This window comes from Branchiostoma lanceolatum, chromosome 4 (assembly GCF_035083965.1).
Source record: "Branchiostoma lanceolatum isolate klBraLanc5 chromosome 4, klBraLanc5.hap2, whole genome shotgun sequence".
NCBI classification, from domain to species: Eukaryota; Metazoa; Chordata; class Leptocardii; order Amphioxiformes; family Branchiostomatidae; genus Branchiostoma; species Branchiostoma lanceolatum.
The window spans coordinates 6,445,799-6,465,319 of NC_089725.1; the positions used below are offsets into that span (position 1 = coordinate 6,445,799).

General features: G+C 42.5%; 3 protein-coding genes across 4 annotated transcripts in view; 1 reads left to right on the plus strand and 2 right to left on the minus strand.

Moving 5' to 3' along the window:
• LOC136434135 (ribosomal protein S6 kinase delta-1-like) overlaps positions 1 to 7,323 on the plus strand; it is a 28,249-nt gene extending 20,926 nt beyond the window's left edge. Inside the window, exons 15-19 of the mRNA XM_066426900.1 lie at positions 279 to 2,436; positions 3,747 to 3,784; positions 4,542 to 4,631; positions 5,325 to 5,407; positions 6,111 to 7,323. Of these exons, the coding sequence (XP_066282997.1) occupies positions 279 to 2,436; positions 3,747 to 3,784; positions 4,542 to 4,631; positions 5,325 to 5,407; positions 6,111 to 6,317 (2,576 nt within the window). The 3' untranslated portion in view covers positions 6,318 to 7,323. The remainder of the gene's footprint in view (positions 1 to 278; positions 2,437 to 3,746; positions 3,785 to 4,541; positions 4,632 to 5,324; positions 5,408 to 6,110) is intronic.
• Positions 7,324 to 10,032: 2,709 nt separating this feature from the next.
• On the minus strand, positions 10,033 to 14,223 carry LOC136432351 (uncharacterized). The gene is made up of 4 exons (XM_066423551.1): positions 14,117 to 14,223; positions 11,682 to 11,819; positions 10,984 to 11,140; positions 10,033 to 10,175 (listed from the first exon to the last, which is right to left on the minus strand). Exons 1-4 carry the CDS (start codon positions 14,121 to 14,123, stop codon positions 10,100 to 10,102), a joined length of 378 nt encoding a protein of 125 aa, XP_066279648.1. The 5' UTR covers positions 14,124 to 14,223; the 3' UTR covers positions 10,033 to 10,099.
• A 9-nt stretch (positions 14,224 to 14,232) lies between these two features.
• Positions 14,233 to 18,778, minus strand: LOC136432350 (uncharacterized). Of its 2 annotated transcripts, none has more exons than XM_066423550.1 (4): positions 18,650 to 18,778; positions 17,777 to 17,917; positions 16,144 to 16,300; positions 14,233 to 14,337 (listed from the first exon to the last, which is right to left on the minus strand). In XM_066423550.1, the coding sequence occupies exons 1-4, from the start codon at positions 18,654 to 18,656 to the stop codon at positions 14,310 to 14,312; spliced, it is 333 nt and encodes a 110-aa protein (XP_066279647.1). In that variant the 5' UTR covers positions 18,657 to 18,778; the 3' UTR covers positions 14,233 to 14,309. The 2 variants fall into 2 exon arrangements, with proteins under 2 accessions (XP_066279647.1, XP_066279646.1); XM_066423549.1 differs by lacking the exon at positions 14,233 to 14,337 and adding an exon at positions 15,412 to 15,556.
• Positions 18,779 to 19,521: the final 743 nt, after the last annotated feature.

Below are 19,521 nucleotides of genomic sequence, written 5' to 3' on the forward strand. Positions count from 1 at the left end.
AACTAGTAAATCTCACCTGCTGACATTTCGATGTCTATCAGACACCTTCCTCAGAGCTTCTGACAGGAGTACTGCTACTCACCGCTGTAAGTAGCCCAACTACATGTAGGTGGCGCTTTTGCGGCGAAAACACAATCCCAAATGCGGCTAAGCTTGTATCCCCCCCTCATCCCGGTTCATCACTGGTGTTGAATAGAATCTCCAATATCCTATGAAATCATTGAAATCATTTTCGGATTTCTTCATCCAGTTGTAAGACTTAATGTTTGATGTTTTAGGAGGAAAGCTGTGGAGCAGCATCAGTGGATATCTACACCAGCACAGCACCTTTGGCCAGGACAGTGGGGGGTTCCAAGAACGGAGTCTGGAGGATGGCTCGCACCCCTCCCATGGCAGGACTTCCAGCACCGTGGACCATACATCCGCCGCATCCAGCAACAAAACGCTCAGCCCCAAACATCAGCCATCTCTCAAGTCCGTAGACAATCAGCTACCCGAGAACGGTACGTCACCTGAAGACTTGTTACTGGCACAGATCGATAAAGAGTTGCAGTTGGAAAGGACAGCAGATGAACGCAGGGATGCTTCGGCTGTGTCCATGGATGATGACCTGATGGCGGGGCCCGAGCCGGTCAGCAGTTACGTGAACCTGTTCCACCAGTACGAGAAGGAGCGAGACCGTGCAAGCAGCTTCTCCAGCGACCTCGCCAGCCCCTACAGTGACGAGTACGTGTTCGACGACAGACACAGAAGCGCGACCGCGCTGAGCAGCGACAGCCTGATATCCCCGGTAAAACTGCGAGACAGAGACTCTTCCTTTCTCAGTGATGTTGGCGATGTGACAACCATTCTTGCGCAGGAAGACAATAGTGACGAGCCGATGGTGCACAGCGACAGTGGGACGTTTCTTCCCAGTAAGGTTCCCACAGCGGACATGGAGGTGTTCAGTATTGAGAGTATGGAGGAAGAAGATTTTACGTCTGTTCTGGAGCAGAACAAGAAAAACGAGGAGTTCAGGAGTATCTATGACTCCGTCGTTGTGGAGGAAAGTGAGATGGAAAGAGAACCCTTTGCATTTAGTGAAAGTGATGAGTTAGGAACAGAGGAAAGGCAACATGTAGATATCAGAGAAGACGATTTAGAAACAGATGCAGCTACAAGTGAATCAGAACATATTCTAATAGAGAAGACAGATGTAAAGTGCGAAGATGAAGATATTGAAGTTTCTTCTCACAATGAGACAGGTTTGAATGATGAAAATTTTCATGAAGGTGCAAGACATGATTTTCCTGAAGATGACTTAGAGTCTGGTTTGGAGTTAAACAGATCAGAAGAGGAAAGGACAGTGTCCAAAAGACTGGAGAGTGAAGGAACAGGTCCATCAGAATGTGATGACCAAACTGCTGCAAATAAACATGATGTTAGGAACGAACTTAAGGACTCATGTAGGCCTGACCCAACTCATACTGATGGAAGACTGAATAAAACAGGACAGGAAGGAGAAACAGGTCTCCCAAGTACAATGCAGAGAACAGATACCCTTGTCTCTGAAGACGTCAGTGGTTCGTCACTACCTCGTGAAGGCGGTACTGTGTCTCCAACCATGCCGCAGTCTGATTCTGCAGGGGTGCCTCCCGTAGAGGACGAGTCCAACCCCTTGAGAGAAGAACAGGGGAAGGTTCTGGATAAACTGATGCAGATGCGACCTGCGGGCAGGAAGCATTCTTACAAGAAAGGTTCTTACAACATCCGAGTGAATCCTCTGGAGGAGATGGACAGGGAAGAGGAGGGGGAGGAGGAGGAGGTATTTAAGCTGGAATACCCCCCTGTAAGGCTAGACATTGATCCCAATGATACCCCCATTTTAAACACAGGCACATTCAGCACTACCGTAGCGCTGGAAGGCGACGCTAAATCCTCTGTGATGATAGATAAGGACCCCGTCCCCAGTCTGCCGGTAACACCTGTGAAGAGAAGGTCCAGCTCGGGCACCTCGAGTGGAACGAAATCCCCCGGGTACATCTCACCGAGGTTGTCACCCCAACAGAGTCCTCTGAAACAAACGTCGTCAGGAGACCACAGAAAAAATAGTGAGGGTTCTCAGAGAGAAGCTCTTGACACTTCCAGACCAGAAGTGATATCTAACAAGTCACAAAAAATACATTCTGCAGAGGAAAACTTAAGACATGTTCCCGATACATCTGAACAGTCCCCAGAACACCACAACATCTACTCAGGAAGAAGGGACGAATCATACATGAATGAGGGGGAGGACCTGCCGGCAAGGAAAAGGACAACCTCCGTCTTGTTTTCCCATCTAGATAAATCAGCTAAGTCGTTCCAGGGCATGACCCTGCCAGAGCCTTGTGTGAGACAGTGGGCAGCGGAGATCGTAGTTGCCTTGTCCAAGCTCCACACCAGAGGCATCATCTGCAGGTGAACCTCCGTCTTTTCTTTCAATTTCTTTATTTCTTTTTACATAATTTTTGTAGATGTGGTTTTGTAGAAATGCACAATTTGTACTGCATTTCTGTGATATTTTTAGTCTCTCAGTTTTTGTTTTGTTTTTGTTTTTATTGTTCATATTAAGCAATGCAACAAAGTGTTTGGATGCCTTGATTAGTAAATTAGCAGAGAGTAAATCGGCAGCAGAGAATGAAATACTGATGGGAGATTTTGTTAATTTTAGTCTACAAAGGCAGGTATGATGAAAATATGTTTGTGTGCATGTGTGTGCACATGTGTTGTGTTTATTGGGGGGGAGGGGGGTACAGCCTTTCCCACTGAAGTGGAATTTTCATGTATCAGTGTTCTAGAGTACCACATGCAACTCAAACTGCTACATCCTATGCTACCTGCCCAAGATAGGCTAAATTTATGACTTAATGTGTCATCATTCAACATTGACCCCGTTCACACTAATTTTTTTCAATCGCGATTGAAGTATAATCGCGATTGTTCGATCCGATCGCGATTGAACGCAAAGAAACTTTTGTGTTCACACTGCTTTTCGCCAAGTGGATTAAAGTACGCCGTGATCCGATCGCGATTGAAGCACGATTGAAGCATGCTATCGGCGATCATCTGGTAAATGTTCTTGTTGTCCTTGTTGTCCTTGTTTTGTGTCTATTTTTCCGCTAGACATTGTCACTTGGTGCGGTAAATGTCCCTCTTTCGGTGACATTTCCCCAGTTTGGCCTGCACCTCCTCACTCCCCCAGATTGCGATGAGGACCCTGGTCTCCTCATCACGCCATCTGCCACCAGCTGAAGTTGCTGACGGAGTTTTATTCTTCTTCTTGGGCATTGTTGACGATGAAAAGTTGTTGTAAAAGAGCGATCTGACGTGCGGATTGGGTTTGTTTTCCCGCGCGATGCGAACTATGACCGCACGTACCTGCATGTATGACCTCCCACCCCCGGAACCAGCCGAAATCTCCGCTGATCGCGATGGAATGAATCGTAGTTGTGTTCACACTCAAAATTTGATAGGATTGGATTGGATCCGATCGCGATTAATCCAATCAAACTACCTCCGGAGGTAGTTACAATCTAATCGCGATTGGATCATTTTGGATCGTTCCAATCGCGATTGGGAGCGTTCACACTGAAAAAATCAATCGCGATCGGATCGATTCAATCGCGATTATACTTCAATCGCGATTGAAAAAAATGAGTGTGAATGGGGTCATTATCATGGCTTTTATAATGATCATAATGATGCCTTTTCTTTTGATCCCATCACAGAGACCTGAGTCCAGACAATGTGCTGTTGAGTGACAGGGGTAGGTTTGACTATGATATGTTGATTGCTGTACTTGATGCTTTTGAATATTTGATTATTATTGATAAAAACAAGGTTTTATCTTGATGAAAATAAAGCTATTGCAACTGTATTATATTGCTTCAAATTTTCAATAACAGCAAATGTAACAAAGTCAACAGTGAAAGCTTTCAAAAATGTACATTTATGCATTGTAAAGTTCACTGGAAATGGATTTAATTCCAGGAATCAAACCCTTAACCTTTCGATTCTCTGTCTTCAAGCCTAAGCACTTATAATTGGCCGTCAAAGCCACATGTCTGACATACATTCATATCAGCGGTCCCGGGTTCGAATCCCCTGATCTTGTGCCCTTGGGAGAAAGGCACTTTACATGTCTTTCCTCACTTCACCCAAGTGTAACAACGGGTATATTATGTGTGTGGGTCACGACACCAGCAATAGCTGCCTGTGTCTCACGTGTATTGCACTGTTGCAATTCTAATAAAATAAAATCAAATCATTCATGTTATCATTCCAAGGATGCCCTCATAAAGCAAATATTGACCGATATGCTCACCATGATAAGTGTTAAGGCACCAGACCCTTGCGACAGTTCCACAAAGAGCTAATATGTATCTGTTGTGTATTACATTGTATGTGATTGTAAACCCTGCAGCAATTCAGCACTGGCTGCCATTGCATGGGTAATTTCTGACCAATAAACCATTATTATTATTAAAATGTACAAACACAAGATCCCTCTCATCCCTCCTCAGGTCACATCCGCCTGACATACTTCAGCCAGTGGACAAGTGTGGACAGATCCTTCAGCTGGCAATCCAGTCAGCAGCTGTATGTGGCACCTGGTAAATTGTTACATTGTCTTCTCTCCAAACCACACACTTTCTCAACAAACAAACAAACAAACAGACAAACTTACTTACTTGTACATTGTTGAAGGTTAGACATCCAGGTAATAAGATACTCCAAAAGTAGTTACTCAAGCAACTGGATAAAATTTTGAAACAGTCAGACGTTTCAGACGGACACTGACGAAAGATAGCGGATGCTGTCTGAAACGTTTGACTGTTTCAAAATTTTATCCAGTTGCTTGAGTAACTATTTTTGGTGTTACTTACTTGTACTTAACTTGACCTTTTCCCCGCTGCCTAAGCCCAAAACCACTACATATTTGGTGCCAAAATGCTACTTCAGCAGGGAGGATGTAAAAGAAAAGCAGAAGTTGATATTCAAAAGCCTGCTATAATGAGCTAAATACTGGAAAAAAAAATTTGTTTACCAGGCAAAGTAGTGGGCAACCTCAAGCCAACCGTACACTCTCACACTGTATCTTCAGAAAAGACGCTGTAGCCGCATGTTCCAGTTTAGAACTTTCTTCAAGCCCACATCCAGACTAGTTTCGCCTTATGTGTGGCTTGTTTGTTTACTTGTAATCTTAACTACAATTGATATCTAAAAGTAAAGACTTGATTTGCTTGGATCTAATATTGTTGAAGATGGCTTGTGCCTTAAGTATTGTGTTTGTCTCCTTACTGCAGAGGTGGCAAGTGTGTTCAGGGTGACACCAGCCTGCGATTGGTGGAGCTTGGGGGCGTTGTTGTTTGAACTTCTCACAGGAAAGGTCAGTTATTTCCTTTGGAACAGGTACTGTGTCTTGTTGTCAATCAATCAATCAATCAATCAATCAATCAACTGTTCACGGGCATCAGTGTTGTCCTGTTGGGCTAATTCTAGTAAGAGTGATTTATGTGTGCCTGTGTGTGTGCGTGCATGGGTGTGCATGTGTGTGTGTGCCTGTCTGTGTGTGTGTGTGTGTTTTCCACACTCAAAGTCACCCACATACTTCGTACATTGTGCAATCAGATGAAAGGTGTCAAGGGGCAGTATCAGTCAGTCAGCAACATTCATTTTCAACATGCATGTTGGTGTTACAATTGGGTGTTACTCTGTGAATCTAGAAATTTGTTATGATGCCACATTTGTAAAATGACCGGTACCCTGTAGCTCAACGGTAGCAGTCTCACAGTTAGTAGTACAATTAACTGGGAAACCTTGGTTCAGTCCTGGTAATTAAGGGCATCTTGGTTGGGGCTGCGCATGCACCCATCTTTCGTAAGGGATGTAAAATGGGGTCCCATGTTCGGGGAGGTGCCTCAAGCACATTGAAGGGGTAGTGCTAACAACCCCTCCCTGTAAAGATATACCCTGCTACTGAAACAGCAAGGAAACTTGCTGCCCTATGTGCCACTAGGCACTACAAAGGTCTGAACGAATGAGCAAGCACCACTTTAGTATACTAACCAATCTTCTGTTTGTACATACAGACATTGCTGGACTGCCATCCGGCAGGTATCACCTCCCACACCAGTCTGAACATCCCCGAGCACGTCTCCGCAGAGGCGCGGTCCCTTCTTGAGCAGCTGCTCCAGCCCAACGTCTCCGAGAGGCTGGGCAGTGGGATCGACGGGGCAGAAGACATCAAGGCACATCCCTTCTTCAAAGACATCAACTGGGAAGAGTTGAGAGAATGACAAGAAACTGTGAACTTTTAACATGACTGACCACAAAACTTCCCAGTCTTTTCTGTATGGAGAAAAGGCTTGCAATAAGCATGGATCATAATAAGGCTTTCTGTTGTGGAATCAAGTATATGTATGATCCATATACTGTCACCCTCCTCAACCGACCCGATATCGCTTGGTATGTTACCTCCCATACCGGCCCTGCTGATTTAAGCCGGTAAAATCGCTTCTGGCGATGTCACTGACACTCGCTCATGCATAATTAATGAGCTACCCTTATTTGGCAGGAACAGCCATTATTTTGTCCTGAACCCAAAGTAACAATGTAAGACGTAACCTGATTGGTTGATAGCTTTCCAGCATCCTTTGCAGTTTTGCTATAGATGAGCTTGTGCAAACCCTCTGATTGGCTGAAAGTTGTTTTGGTGGTGACGTTGCCAGAAGCGATTTTACTGGCTTGAATCAGCAGGGCTGGTATCGGAGGTAACAAACCGAGCGATATTGGGTCGGCTGAGGAGGGTGTAGACTGTGGGCTAGAACTCAGAAAGTGCTGAAAGTCAACTTTGAAAGCGATCTGTGTGAAAGAGATTTACTGTAACAAATGAGAGTAGGCCCCAAGCATTGTCCAGATTAGTTACATTACAAATGTACTGATGTCAAAGAATTTACCATTGGCTAGTGACCCTTGGGATATGACCGAGGTACAGTTTTAGACAAGGGGTGTCATCAGTACTGTAGGCCTACTGTTGTAGCACTAACACTTGCTGTACAGCTTTTCCGTTGGTAGATTTGGATCTCACTGCAAAATATTCCAATGAAGTTCACATATCATGTTTAACAATGTCAATTAACAGTACCAGTAATGTCTTATTGTCCCGAAAGTGCCATATGGTTTTAGAGGTAGTATCTGACCTTGCCATTTCCTAAGTGTTAGTATAACAGAGGTGTACAGAATGTATATATCTTAATGTTTACAAGCTGTTGTATTATGTAAAAGGCAAGTATCAAATTGAAAGACTTCTTTCTTTCCTTGTAAAAGTCAACTAGAGTTCAGTGACTGCATACGTTTATAACAACAACAGATTATGAAGGCCTGGTTTGTCACTATATAAGAAATTGTGGTATTTATGATATTTATGAATTTTCAAATGATGTCCTATATATTAAGTTCTACATTTTGTAAGTTGCTTGATTTTACAATCTTCATACCCACCAACTTTGTAATGCCTTGGTCACACTTGCAAAGGTGTCCCGCTGGGTAGTTTACTGAGTGTTTTTTTTACTTTTGGGTGGACTTGAAATCAGCTGGGGTTGTGGTGCATGCACCCTCCTCAGCAGGCCCGACTTGCTCGGTACGTTACCTCCCGCATCGGCCCTGCTATTCCAGGCCGGTATTCTGGCTTCTGGCAACGTTACTGACAGTTGCTCATGAATAATTAATGAGCTAGCTTTATTTGGCACAAGCAGCCGTTATTTTGTTCTGAACCCACGGTAGCCTGATTGCAGGGCTGTTTCCAGGATCCTCCTTTCCGTCCCCAGATGGAAATTTGCTTGTTGGTATGGACAAAAATTTTTACCCTGACTACTAAAAAAGATTATGAACTTCATGACATGAAACTGGGGAAAATGTATTTTTGGAAGCTTAAAATGACAAATTTATCAACAAAAATCAACAAGTTGAACATGGACTCCCAAACAATGAGTGGGACAGAGACAAGTTTAAAACTGGAGAGAGCCCTGGGTACATATAGTAATGAACATTGTACAGCATAAGTGTTATGCAAATTATGTTGTTGTTTTTAAAGTTACTAAGAGGATGATTGCTAGTGGAGATATGGGGTTGTGGAACTCAAGTTACTTCTAGAAGCTAGCATTAGGCCACACTGACTTAATTTTATGGATGATATTTATGTGTGCATCAATTTTTATTTGCGACTTTTTGTTAAGAAAAGAAAATTATGCCCCTCTGCATTTTATCATGTACAGCAGCTTTGAACATGTCATTCTTCTGTCGGATGTAAACATAGCACAAGAAGTTTGGAAACTTTATATTTCAATTTTTGATCATTTCTCTGTTGGCTATTCATTCATCATTTGCATAATTGTATCATATACAGCCCCTATCATTGTAAATGATCTCAACAACAATGTAAATGATTTAAACAAAGTTAAACTTCTTTTTTTTTGGTCAAAAATTGATATGAAACAAACTCACCTAAATTATTGCCCAATGATATCATTCATAAAATCAGGTCAGTTTGGCATTGTAAAGAACATTAATATGCAATATATCTGAAGCAATGCCTTATGACAATATGTAACATATCAAGGGTGCATTTTGTATTTATATTCATGACTGGTGTCGTTCAATGAAAATTCCATGTTTCTTGAAAATTATCATGTAATGCGATGTTATTTGTAAAGACTGTATCATACATGTCTGAAATTCATGTTTCATAAAAATTATCATATAATGCTATGTTATTTGTTAAGACTTTGTGTATCATAAATTTATGATGCTTAACACGTTGTCAAAGCCTGTGCAATCCTCTGCCATTGAGACAGTAAAGATGAGTTATTGTCAGTTATGAACGCACGTTTTGTTTGTTTTCACTCTAGCAAAAAGTGATTTTATTACTAATGACTACAAACTGTGGTTTCTGCTTCACCCCTTGTACCTCTCTCCCTCCCAACATACACATGCATCATGCTGGAGAAATACGCAGACTCATATGTAGTGTTCGCTTGTGCCTTGAAAGAGCAACTTTAATGCCAGAAGTGTCAAAACAAACAGAACGGAGGTCATACTGGACCAAAACAGAAAGGTTACTAATGATTAGCCCTGTTTTGTGCAATGATCTGCAAAAATTCGAAAACAAAATCAATTGTAGGACAATTCCAACTCAGATATACTGGTCCGAAACAGATGTAAATGTAAATACATTACTTACTTGAGCAAAACAAGACACTTGAAGAGACCAAGGAGGTTTTATATATAAAACCTCCTTGAAGAGACGCAGTGTGCTAATACACGTAAAAAGGCGACGACCGTTTCAAAAGGTGACGACGATGTCCATGATGATCTGGTTGCTGCCTGCTTGCACCCTCCTTAAAGCAGGACCCCTATCGCTCGATTCGTCGTTGGCTCGCTCGCTTAGGGGCCCTGCTCTTCAGCGACGGTAGACACGGTTCTGGCGCCGTCGCCACCAAAACAGCTTCAGCCAATCAGAGGGTTTGCTAAACCTCAGCATCTCAAGCAAAAGCGCAAAGGACGCTGGGAAGCTATCAACCAATGAGGTTACGTCTCACATCGTTACTTTAGGTTCAGAACAAATTAACCACCAAATAAGGATAGCTCATTAATTATTCATGAGCAACTGTTAGTTACGGCGCCAGAACCGTGTCTACCGTCGCTGAAGAGCAGGGTCCCCACGCGAGCGAGCCAACGACGAATCGAGCGATAGGGGTCCTGCTTTAAGGAGGGTGCCTGCTTGTGGCTTGCCGTTTCCGCACTGTGGGCTCGTTGACAAAAGCTTACTATGCCATTCTAATACTGTGAGCTACTGTGAAGCTAGTGCCTATCGTTCCGTTACCAACATTGTCTGTATCGCCTACGTTGCAAAGGTAGCCTCGAAGATCAATCAATATTGAAGTCTAAGCAAAATCAATACTTGTACTTTGCACGTTGACAAATGCTAATTCAGCGCCATTCTAGACTATATGGTTTCTGAGTAGATATTTGTTTTCCTTGACCATCTTTTAATCCTATTGTTTGCGTAGATCTAGAATCTTCAGGCTTTGCTTTTGTTGAAGATGTCGATGTAGATGAACCAGACTCCACCAACTTTCTTGAAAATCAAGACGTACCTGTAAAATATTAAGAAAATGTTGATATCATTATTAACATAACTGCAATTTCAGCATGTCGATAGTACATAATAGACACTGCAGACATTTGAAGTAGGTAAGATATGAGGTGAACGCTACAAGATTGATCGCTTTTGTGTAGCGTCAGAACGATTCGAAATGGAAAATGATATTCACTGAAATATTCGGAGCGAGCTCGTGCGCAAGCAGTACTTCAGAGTATTTCAGCCTGAAAATAAATCTTATAATTTCGGGGTCTCACTAAGACTTGCCCGCATACTAAATATGAAGAAAATCCATCCATGTAATCTCGAGTTACGGTGTACGCAGACAGACAGACGTATACACACACACACACACACACACACAGACACATACACACACTGTTGAAACATAACCTTCTTGGGAAAGGTTTTATAAACTAGACTCCCACGACCTCAGAAATGATATAAATGAAGCTCTCTTTAGTTACAAATGATATAAAGATCCGTTCCAAAAACAATGGAAAACCACCAACCACTGCTTGTGTGATCCTTGCTTAGATGATGAATGTCACACACACACACACACACACACACACACACACACACACACACACACACACACACACACACACACACACATACACATATACACACACACAGTCACTTACATGTATATGTATATGTTTATATATATATAGAGAGAGAGAGAGGGAGAGAGAGGGAGAGAGAGACAGACAGATAGAGACACACACAAAGACAAAGATACGAAAACATAACCTTCTTGACGAAGGTAATGAACAACAAGCATAAACAAGTTGACTTACTTTCCGGCGTCAGCCACGGTGCCGTCCTCAGAGTTTGAAGTGTAGGTGCCTCGGTCGTACATGACGTCACTGCCCATTGGCCCAACTTCCTCTGACTTCAACTTCAAGGTCGTCACACCAAGAGCCATCCGGTAACTTGACAACACATGCTCTACGCCTGCAGTGAATACAGTTTGTAATTTGCTTACACACAAGCGTGTAGGCGATAATCAGATTTTCCACACACACACACGCACGCACGCACACATACGCGCGCGCGCATGCATGCATGCATACACACATATACACACGCATGCACATACACACGCATACACATGCATGCACACATACACACTCGCGTACATACACACACGTACTATGCACACATATACGTATATATACACATATACATATAAACACATACACACACATGCACACACACATAAACTCTCTCTCACACACACACACACATACATACATAAATACATACATTGTATGTATGTACGTATGTGTGTGTGTGAGAGAGAGAGAGAGAGAGAGAGTTTATACACATACACACGCACACACACACATAACCACATTTTGAGAAAAAAATTGATAATACACACAGAGAAGCAGGAAGAGGCTGACGGAGAGAGGGCGATTTTTTTATAGTTTTCCCATTACAATCTTCAAAGCGTAATAGCCACCAATGCTCCATAATTTAGATACATCCTTACCTTCACGGCCATGGGCAGTGTCCGATCCTGGCGGCATGATCTTGCCGTCCTCCGTGAACAGGTTAGCCAGACCTTTCATGTCGTTAGCATTGAAGCAGGCCATGAACTTCTCGACCAGTGCCGGAATCAGGGGCACATCTAGAGACAGGTACAGACAGTCATCATGACAATAAGATTAAGGTACCGGATATAGTGAAGTGTCAGGTCATGATATGTCATGATATCGTTCTCAGTACTGCCCTCATATAATTTTCAAGGTGATGGCACCCTCCTGAAAGCAGAGCCTCTATCGCTCGATTCGTTTAGCTCGCTCGCGTAGGGCCCCTGCTCTTTAGCCCCGGTAGACACGGTTCTGGCGACGTTACTGACAGTTGCTCATGAATAATCAATCCTTATTTGGCACAATTTGGCGGTTAATTTGTTCTGAACCAAAGGTAACGATGTAAGACGTAACCTGATTGGTTGATAGATTCCCAGCGTCCTTTGTTCTTTTGCTCCAGATTGGCTGAAGCTGTTTTGGTGGTGACGTCGGCAGAACCGTGTCTACCGGCGCTGAAGATCATGGCCCTTACGCGAGCGAGCTAACGAAAGGGGTCCTGATTTAATGAGGGTGGATATGTCATAATATCGTTCTCAGTACTGCCCTCATGAGATTTTCAAGGTGATGGTGACCTTGTGGTTAGGGTTGTTGACTTAAAATCTAATGGTTCTGGTTCCGAATCCCTGGGAGGCCCCGGTGCTGTGTCTCCAAGAAAAGTATTACTCAAATTACTCACTGGACTCAGGTGAAAATGAGTGTCTAGCTTCGGTTAGGGATGGATTCCCTGGTGGAACGTAAAGCTGGAGGTTCTGTGTTTGAGGAGAGCCACACATCTATCACTTTTAAGAACCCACCACACTTATCGCAAACAGTAGCGGCCCTTTCCTACAGTATACTACTAGTATATGGCCGCACCTTGGGCAATAACTGTCATATTCAGGTCTCCCGAGTTAGCGCCGAATGGCAGCCTCGCCAGTCCGTCGCTACTTAGCCCAGGCACTCATTAGCCCCTCGCAATTCAGCCCCCGGCTACGAAGAGAGAGTAGTCAGCCCACCCAATGATGATAATGGTGATAATAGAGATAATTGCCGTTAACTACATCCCAGTTGGCGATAAAGGTCAAATCGTCAATTTGCCAAATAACGAACGAATGAATGAATGAATGAATGAATGAATGGATGAATTGATTAATCTTTATCTATTTCTACGTGTACGTGTGCGTTTGTGTGTGGGGGGGGGATGTAAGATGACAGAAATATGGCCTTAGTGCACCAATGTAAACTTTAAAAGGGAATAAAGAAATCTAGGTAGGCGTGATTGTTCAACCAATGTCGACTTGGCGTGATAATGTCTGATCGAGGGCCTTAGTGTTTCGACTATCCACCTACTGTTAGTACTAGACTACTAGTATCAAGGACAGTGACATAAACCCCTCCAACCCTGTATGGTTTTGGGTGCAATGTGTCAGTAAGTTCTCCTTGATTGAAGTTGGGAATGAATAGGGTACATAACTGATATCTACAGATTGTTAACACGATAACAGATCGTGACGACACCACACATAGTACGAGAGGGGTGATCAATAAGTCCTCGGCCTCACCCAGAAATAAGGTGCACAACTCACATTTCGGGGCACAATTATGTAGTATGACGTCTTTTATTTCAAATTAATGTGGTCATTACTTTTCAATCGACGTCCATCTAAAAATCAGTAGGTAAGTGGCGAGAAAAACAAGGTTGAACTGTGATCAGAGCTGAGTGAGTCGAGCTCCTGGTGCCATGGATGCCATAAATCGGCATAAAATCTTCGAAGACAATGTCAAAATGTTTGGTGAACATTTCCTTCTTATTTATCAAAATGTTCGACAAAAATTTCCTTCTTATTTCAACTTAAAGGAAGCGGATATCTGATATTCAGCAGAGCAAGTTGGCCCGCACACCTCAGGTCACAGCTCAATTGTCCATGTCTTTATCCTTCTACCTCATTTAACCGTACTGGGTGTCGCCTGAAAAGTAATGATCACAATGATTTGAATTCTGGCAGACATTCATAAAAGCCTTTATAGTTTAAGATTATTTTCCAATATTTAAGTTGTGCACCTTATTTCTTGGTGAGGCCGAGGACTTATTGATCACCCCTCGTGTGGGGCCGAGTCATGGCAGGCGTGCATCCATTAATGCAGCCATGCCCATATAGAGAGTTCTAACCAGTGAGGCATTTTTAGTGTCACACCCACCAGATTACGTGCTGTACTGGCTCTCATACTAGTATGGCAGTTCACAAGTTGCAAGTCACATTGAGCTTGATTTTGTGTAAGATTAAAGCCACAATAGTGGAGAAAGACTAATATTTCAACAGTTGTATACAGTAAAGTTTATAGATTAACGCCTTACCTGCCATAATGTTGGGAATACGGTGCACTGCTGACAACGTGTAACTTGGCTGTCCACTATTAAAGGGAAACTTGTCGGACAAGATTCATTAACTATGCGTGGTTCCGTGCCTGCGGCTCCGCTCTCCTTAACGGCCGTTACCTGGGCAACTGCGGCAGTTCCTGTCTGCACAGCCAGGGGGTGCTGTGGGGACTCATGACACAATCCCTGAAGTGTGTGTCCTTGAAAATCAAAGCACAGTAACTTACCTGTACATTTAACAGTTTGTTATTTTCTCCATGAAAAATGGAGATATAGTTTTGTGTCTGTCTGTCTGTCTGTCTGTCTGTCTGTCTGTCTGTTTGTCTGTTTGTGTTTCCGCACTACTCTAGCCAGCATAACTCAAGAGCCTCTTGATGGATTACGATGATATTTGGTATGTGGGCGGGTGCTGTGAAGCCGAAATTTAAGGTCGATTTTGGGCCCCCTGGTATGTGACCTTGGTACTGCAGCAGAACGTCAATTATTATATCTTTTGACATGGACGTGCTATGGTTTTGGAGGCAGATAGCTTGTGATGTAATAAAGAAGTGGTGAAGGTTTGGGGCCCCTAGCAGCTTGCTCTGGAACTGCAGGGGCGTTATTGTGAAAATCTTCTAAGGAGAATAACTGAACAAAGGAACAACGGATTTCCATGATATTTATCAATTTTTGTGCTCCATACTTTCATACAGCAAAGCGTGTTGTGGGGCTAAGAGGGCATTACATGTCCATGAAATGAGGCAGAGTCGGAAACTTCTGAAGCAATTTTGGTATAACCGCCATTTATTGTAGCAAGGTCTACGAGCAAGACTCGTCCTGGGCACGTTGACAAAAGGTAATACTGACATTCTATAAGATTTGTTATTAGTGACCTCTTTAAGTTTTCTTTTTTTCTTGTTAAGGCCATACTGATTTGGTTGTATGGATGGCATCCTTTGGACACTGCAAAATTGATGCGAGCTTGTCAAAAAATAAAAATTGGACGCCCCCCCCCAACACATTTTGAAATCTAAGCGGTCAGGAAGGTTTTCTAACTAACTAAACTTACATACCAAACTATCAATAGTTAATTGTGTTCTTTTAAATCTTATTGGAAGACACTCGGGGCTCAAAATACATTTTGTGCAAGGAGTAAGTTTACAACAAAATCAGTATGTTATAATGATAAGGAAACAGGCCTTGTTTGACACTAGCGTTTTCAAAAAAAAAAAACGGCATATATTTGCTCATTTTGCAGCTTCTTTGTACGATTTACAGTATGGTCATCAACTTTTTGGAAACGGACGAAAATTGATGTTATCCATATAATTTAGTCAGCGTGGCCTAATTCAGATCTAGAATCTTCAGTCTTTGTTCTGACTGAACATGTCAATGTGGATGAACCAGTCTTCACCAACTTTCTTCCAAATAACGAGAGACCTGTAAAGTAGCAAGAAAATAAAATATTCTGAGCGAGTGTCGTTAATATTGCTAACGTAACTACGATTTAAAATTCAAATCATAGCTTGTACATTATAGACACTACATAGTTATCAGGCTTGCAAGATTAGAATAACTGGAAAATACTATGGCACTCTGTTCATGTTTAAAAGAGAAACAAATGAACAAATCACAATTCCACGATCTCATACCTGCGTCACATGATGGTAGTCTTCATGCCGTACTTTAAACGTTTCTCGTTGTTTATGGAAATAAGGTCCTCATTTGCCACCCAAAAAAACACAAAATATTCAAAGAATATGTTATCCTAACAAAGAAGGCTATTGAAGCATTTCCAGCCGTACCAATTCCGGAACACTAGATATGGAAACCGGCGAAAGTTCTGCTGCAGTACCATAAAAAACCGCTGGGGTCCTTAATCTAATCATAGTTTCTTATCTTTGCCAACCCTTACCAACATACCAAAGTAAGGCTGCACAATCACATACACAGACAAAAACACACACACGAAAGCATAACTCTTTTGAAGTACGTAACGAACAACAAGTATGTACAAGTTGACTTACTTGCCAGCGTCAGCCACGGTGCCGTCTTCTGTTTTCGATATGTAGGTGCTTCGCTCGTAAATGACGTCACTGCCCATTGGTCCAACTTCCTCTGATTTTATCTCCAACGTCGCCACGCCACTGGCCACCCGATAACTTGATAACACTTTCTCTGTGCCTGCAGTCAATACAGGTTGGATATTTACCTTCGCCGAGAAGGTTATGCAGAGGGTAGCGTTTGTCTGTTTGTCTGTTTGTAGTGGCACAGGATAACTCGAGAATGCCTTGATGGATTGTCTTGGTATTTGGCATGTTGGTAGGTTTTGATGAGACCTAAAAACGATGAGATTTTGGGCCCCCTAGCGGCTTCTTACGGTACTGCAGCGGAACGTCCTGTTTTGATATCTCGTGTTCTGGACATGCTATGGAACTTATTTTTGAGTGGTAGATAGATCTTTGGACAGAGAGTAAGTGGTGTTGGTTTGGGCCCCCTAGAACTGCAGGAGCAGGTTTTGCGTCTGACTTTGAAAGGGAATAACTCAAGAAGGGCTTGATGGATGGTAATGATTTTTGGTAGGTAGATAGCTTGAGTGATGATGTACATGATTAGACACGTCTTATGCAAATCAGTATCTAATTTGCATAATTAATGAGGAAACTTTATACATCCGCCAAATTCCATGATAGGACTCTGAAACATGTGACATATGTAACTGAGGAAGAGAGAAATATTAATTGATATGAACTATGCAAATGAAGACCTCATTTGCATAATCAATGCAAAATTACTATAACATGATGGCCTTGATAGATGGTCATGATTTTTGGTATGTGGATAGTTTTTGTGATGCTTAGTATGATTGGACGATAATTATGCAAATCAGATTCTAATTTGCATAATTAATGAGGCAACTTTAAAAATCCGCTTTGTTCCATGATATGACAATTCAAATTGTTACTGAGGAAGAGAGGACTGTTGATAGATAGAAAATATGCAAATGTGGGCCTTACTTGCATACTTAATGAGTAACTTGTATTATTCCACACTGGCAAAAGACGGCAATTTCATACATTTAATCCTTTTTTTGTGGCATCGGGACGTTATGTGAATGTGAACGTCGTTGAATCAAATTATGCTAATAAGGGCCTCCTTTGCATAATTGATGATAAATTTGTTAAGCTCATACTTTGGACATGTTATATTTTAAGACAATCAACTGGTATGATTTATGATTGATGAGAAACACTCCTAATACGTCAGTCATAAAGGTTAAAATCATTTGACGAAGGTATGAGGTCGTGGAACTCTAGTTGATTATACTCTAAGTGTGCATGCGATGATCAGGTGTTCCAGCAGCAACAGCACTGCAAGTCCATGCACCACCGAATACCACACCAGTCTCGGGCAGGTCAACTTTCAGCTTCGCACACACACACACACACACACACACACACGCACACGCACACGCACACGCACACGCACACGCACACGCACGCACACGCACACGCACACGCACACGCACACGCACACGCACACACACACACACACACACGCACACACATACATATACCTTCACACATAACGTTACACAGACACATAAAAACATACACAGTCACATAAACACACACGTGCTCCATAAGGCTATATCGTTACCTTCACGGCCATGTCCAGTGTCCGATCCTGGCGGCATGATCTTGCCGTCTTCCGTGAACAGGTTAGCCAGACCTTTCATGTCGTTAGCATTGAAGCAGGTCATGAACTTCTCGTTCTGTGCTGCAATCAGGGCCTTCGCATCTAGAGACGAGGTGACAGGTACCGACATCATAACAATAAGATTGCGATTTTGGATATAGTATTTATATATATAAGATGCCAGATATTGATATGTCATTATATTGTTTTCAGTACTGCCCTCATTTAATCTTAAGGATGAAGGTGGTCTTGTTGACTTAAAATCTTATGGTTCTATTCTCAAATCCCTGGCTGATAGGTGAATAACGAACTCAAGCGGAGACCAGTCCAATAGACTGAGAGGCTAATGGAATTAGCATCATCTTCCATTGAGTTCCAGAGATGATATCTACATACACCTCCCTCTTTATCGAATCGCCCTCTGACTATTCATGTCGTACGAGGTACTAGTACGACAAATTCATTCTCCACAACAAGACCGTTCAGAACCGATAGACTAAGATAAATATAGGCTTCCGGGTCGGTTCTTCAAGATCGCCTGCTTCTTAATCTTATCCGAGCATGCTCCTGTGGTCCTCTACTCAACATGGGCACATAACTGTATGGGGCTGAGTCATGGCAGGCGTGTTACATTTAATGAATCCATGCCCATGATGCGTTTTTGTTGATGACATTTTCACTGCCACACGGCAATGGATTATTTACATGCTGTACCGGCTATAGACACCGTAGTAGCAGTTCATGTAAGTCACATTAGGCCTTAAGCGTATACAACGTTCAAGCCACAGTAGTCGAGAAAGACCAGCAATAGTTTTACACCGATAAACGTCTTACCTGACATAATGTTGGAAATATTGTGGACTGTATACTATCCGCTAACGGCTACTTGTCGGACAACTTGGACGCATCAACCTTGACCTTTGACACCTGAACCTAGGTGTTTGAGTTTACTTCGGTTCAAACAGAACAGGTGGCTTTAAAAAGTACCTGTCGTACCGTCACCAACATTTCATTGAAAACATGTTATGAGCAAACAGTTATAAGGCAGTTTTAACGCATTAACAACCAACACAATGTTAACAAGAACCAAAAATAAATAAGCTACAAAATTCATAACAGAACCAAGTGTCGTTTGCCAACCACGCAAAAACCTTCCATGACAAAGGCCAACAAAGTGGGCGTTGTGCACCAGACAGATCAAGATTTGTGTCATTTTCATATCAATTCTTAGTTTTGGTTAATGTTAGATACCTGTTGAACTACAGAGCCTTCTGTCACTGACAAAGGGTAGTGGATGCTACTTAAAACATATGACCATTTGGAAATCTTTCCAGTTGCTTTTAGTCTCTACCAGACTAACCGCGCCGGCTATAGGGAGAACATTTGCCGGGGGACTTTGGCCATGGAGGGTTTCATTCGTAGGCGCAGTTAGGGTTGCATATTTGACCCTCTCTCCGTAGCCGACCCCCTCCATACAATTGACTCTATTTGGCCAATTTCTACTATGTTCCCAGCGACCCGAGGAGGCTGGTAGAGCCTAAGTTGCTTTAGTAACTGTCATCTTGCGTATTCCTTTTTTTCACATTTCAACAATAACACCCTGCAGTTGCAGAGCAAACTGCAAGGGTGCCCAAAGCTCAGCACCACTTCTTCTTGACATCAAAGGCTAACGTTATATGTGCTGCAAAAAAACAAACAAAAAAACA

Coding starts and splice junctions, on each gene's coding strand:
- LOC136432351 (XM_066423551.1), bottom strand. Junction 11,141..11,681: donor CACTGCCCATGGCCGTGAAG/GTAAGGATGTAT, acceptor TATTCACTGCAG/GCGTAGAGCATGTGTTGTCA. Junction 10,176..10,983: donor ACCGTGGCTGACGCCGGAAA/GTAAGTCAACTT, acceptor AATATTTTACAG/GTACGTCTTGATTTTCAAGA.
- LOC136432350 (XM_066423549.1), bottom strand. Junction 16,301..17,776: donor CACTGGACATGGCCGTGAAG/GTAACGATATAG, acceptor TATTGACTGCAG/GCACAGAGAAAGTGTTATCA. Junction 15,557..16,143: donor ACCGTGGCTGACGCTGGCAA/GTAAGTCAACTT, acceptor GCTACTTTACAG/GTCTCTCGTTATTTGGAAGA.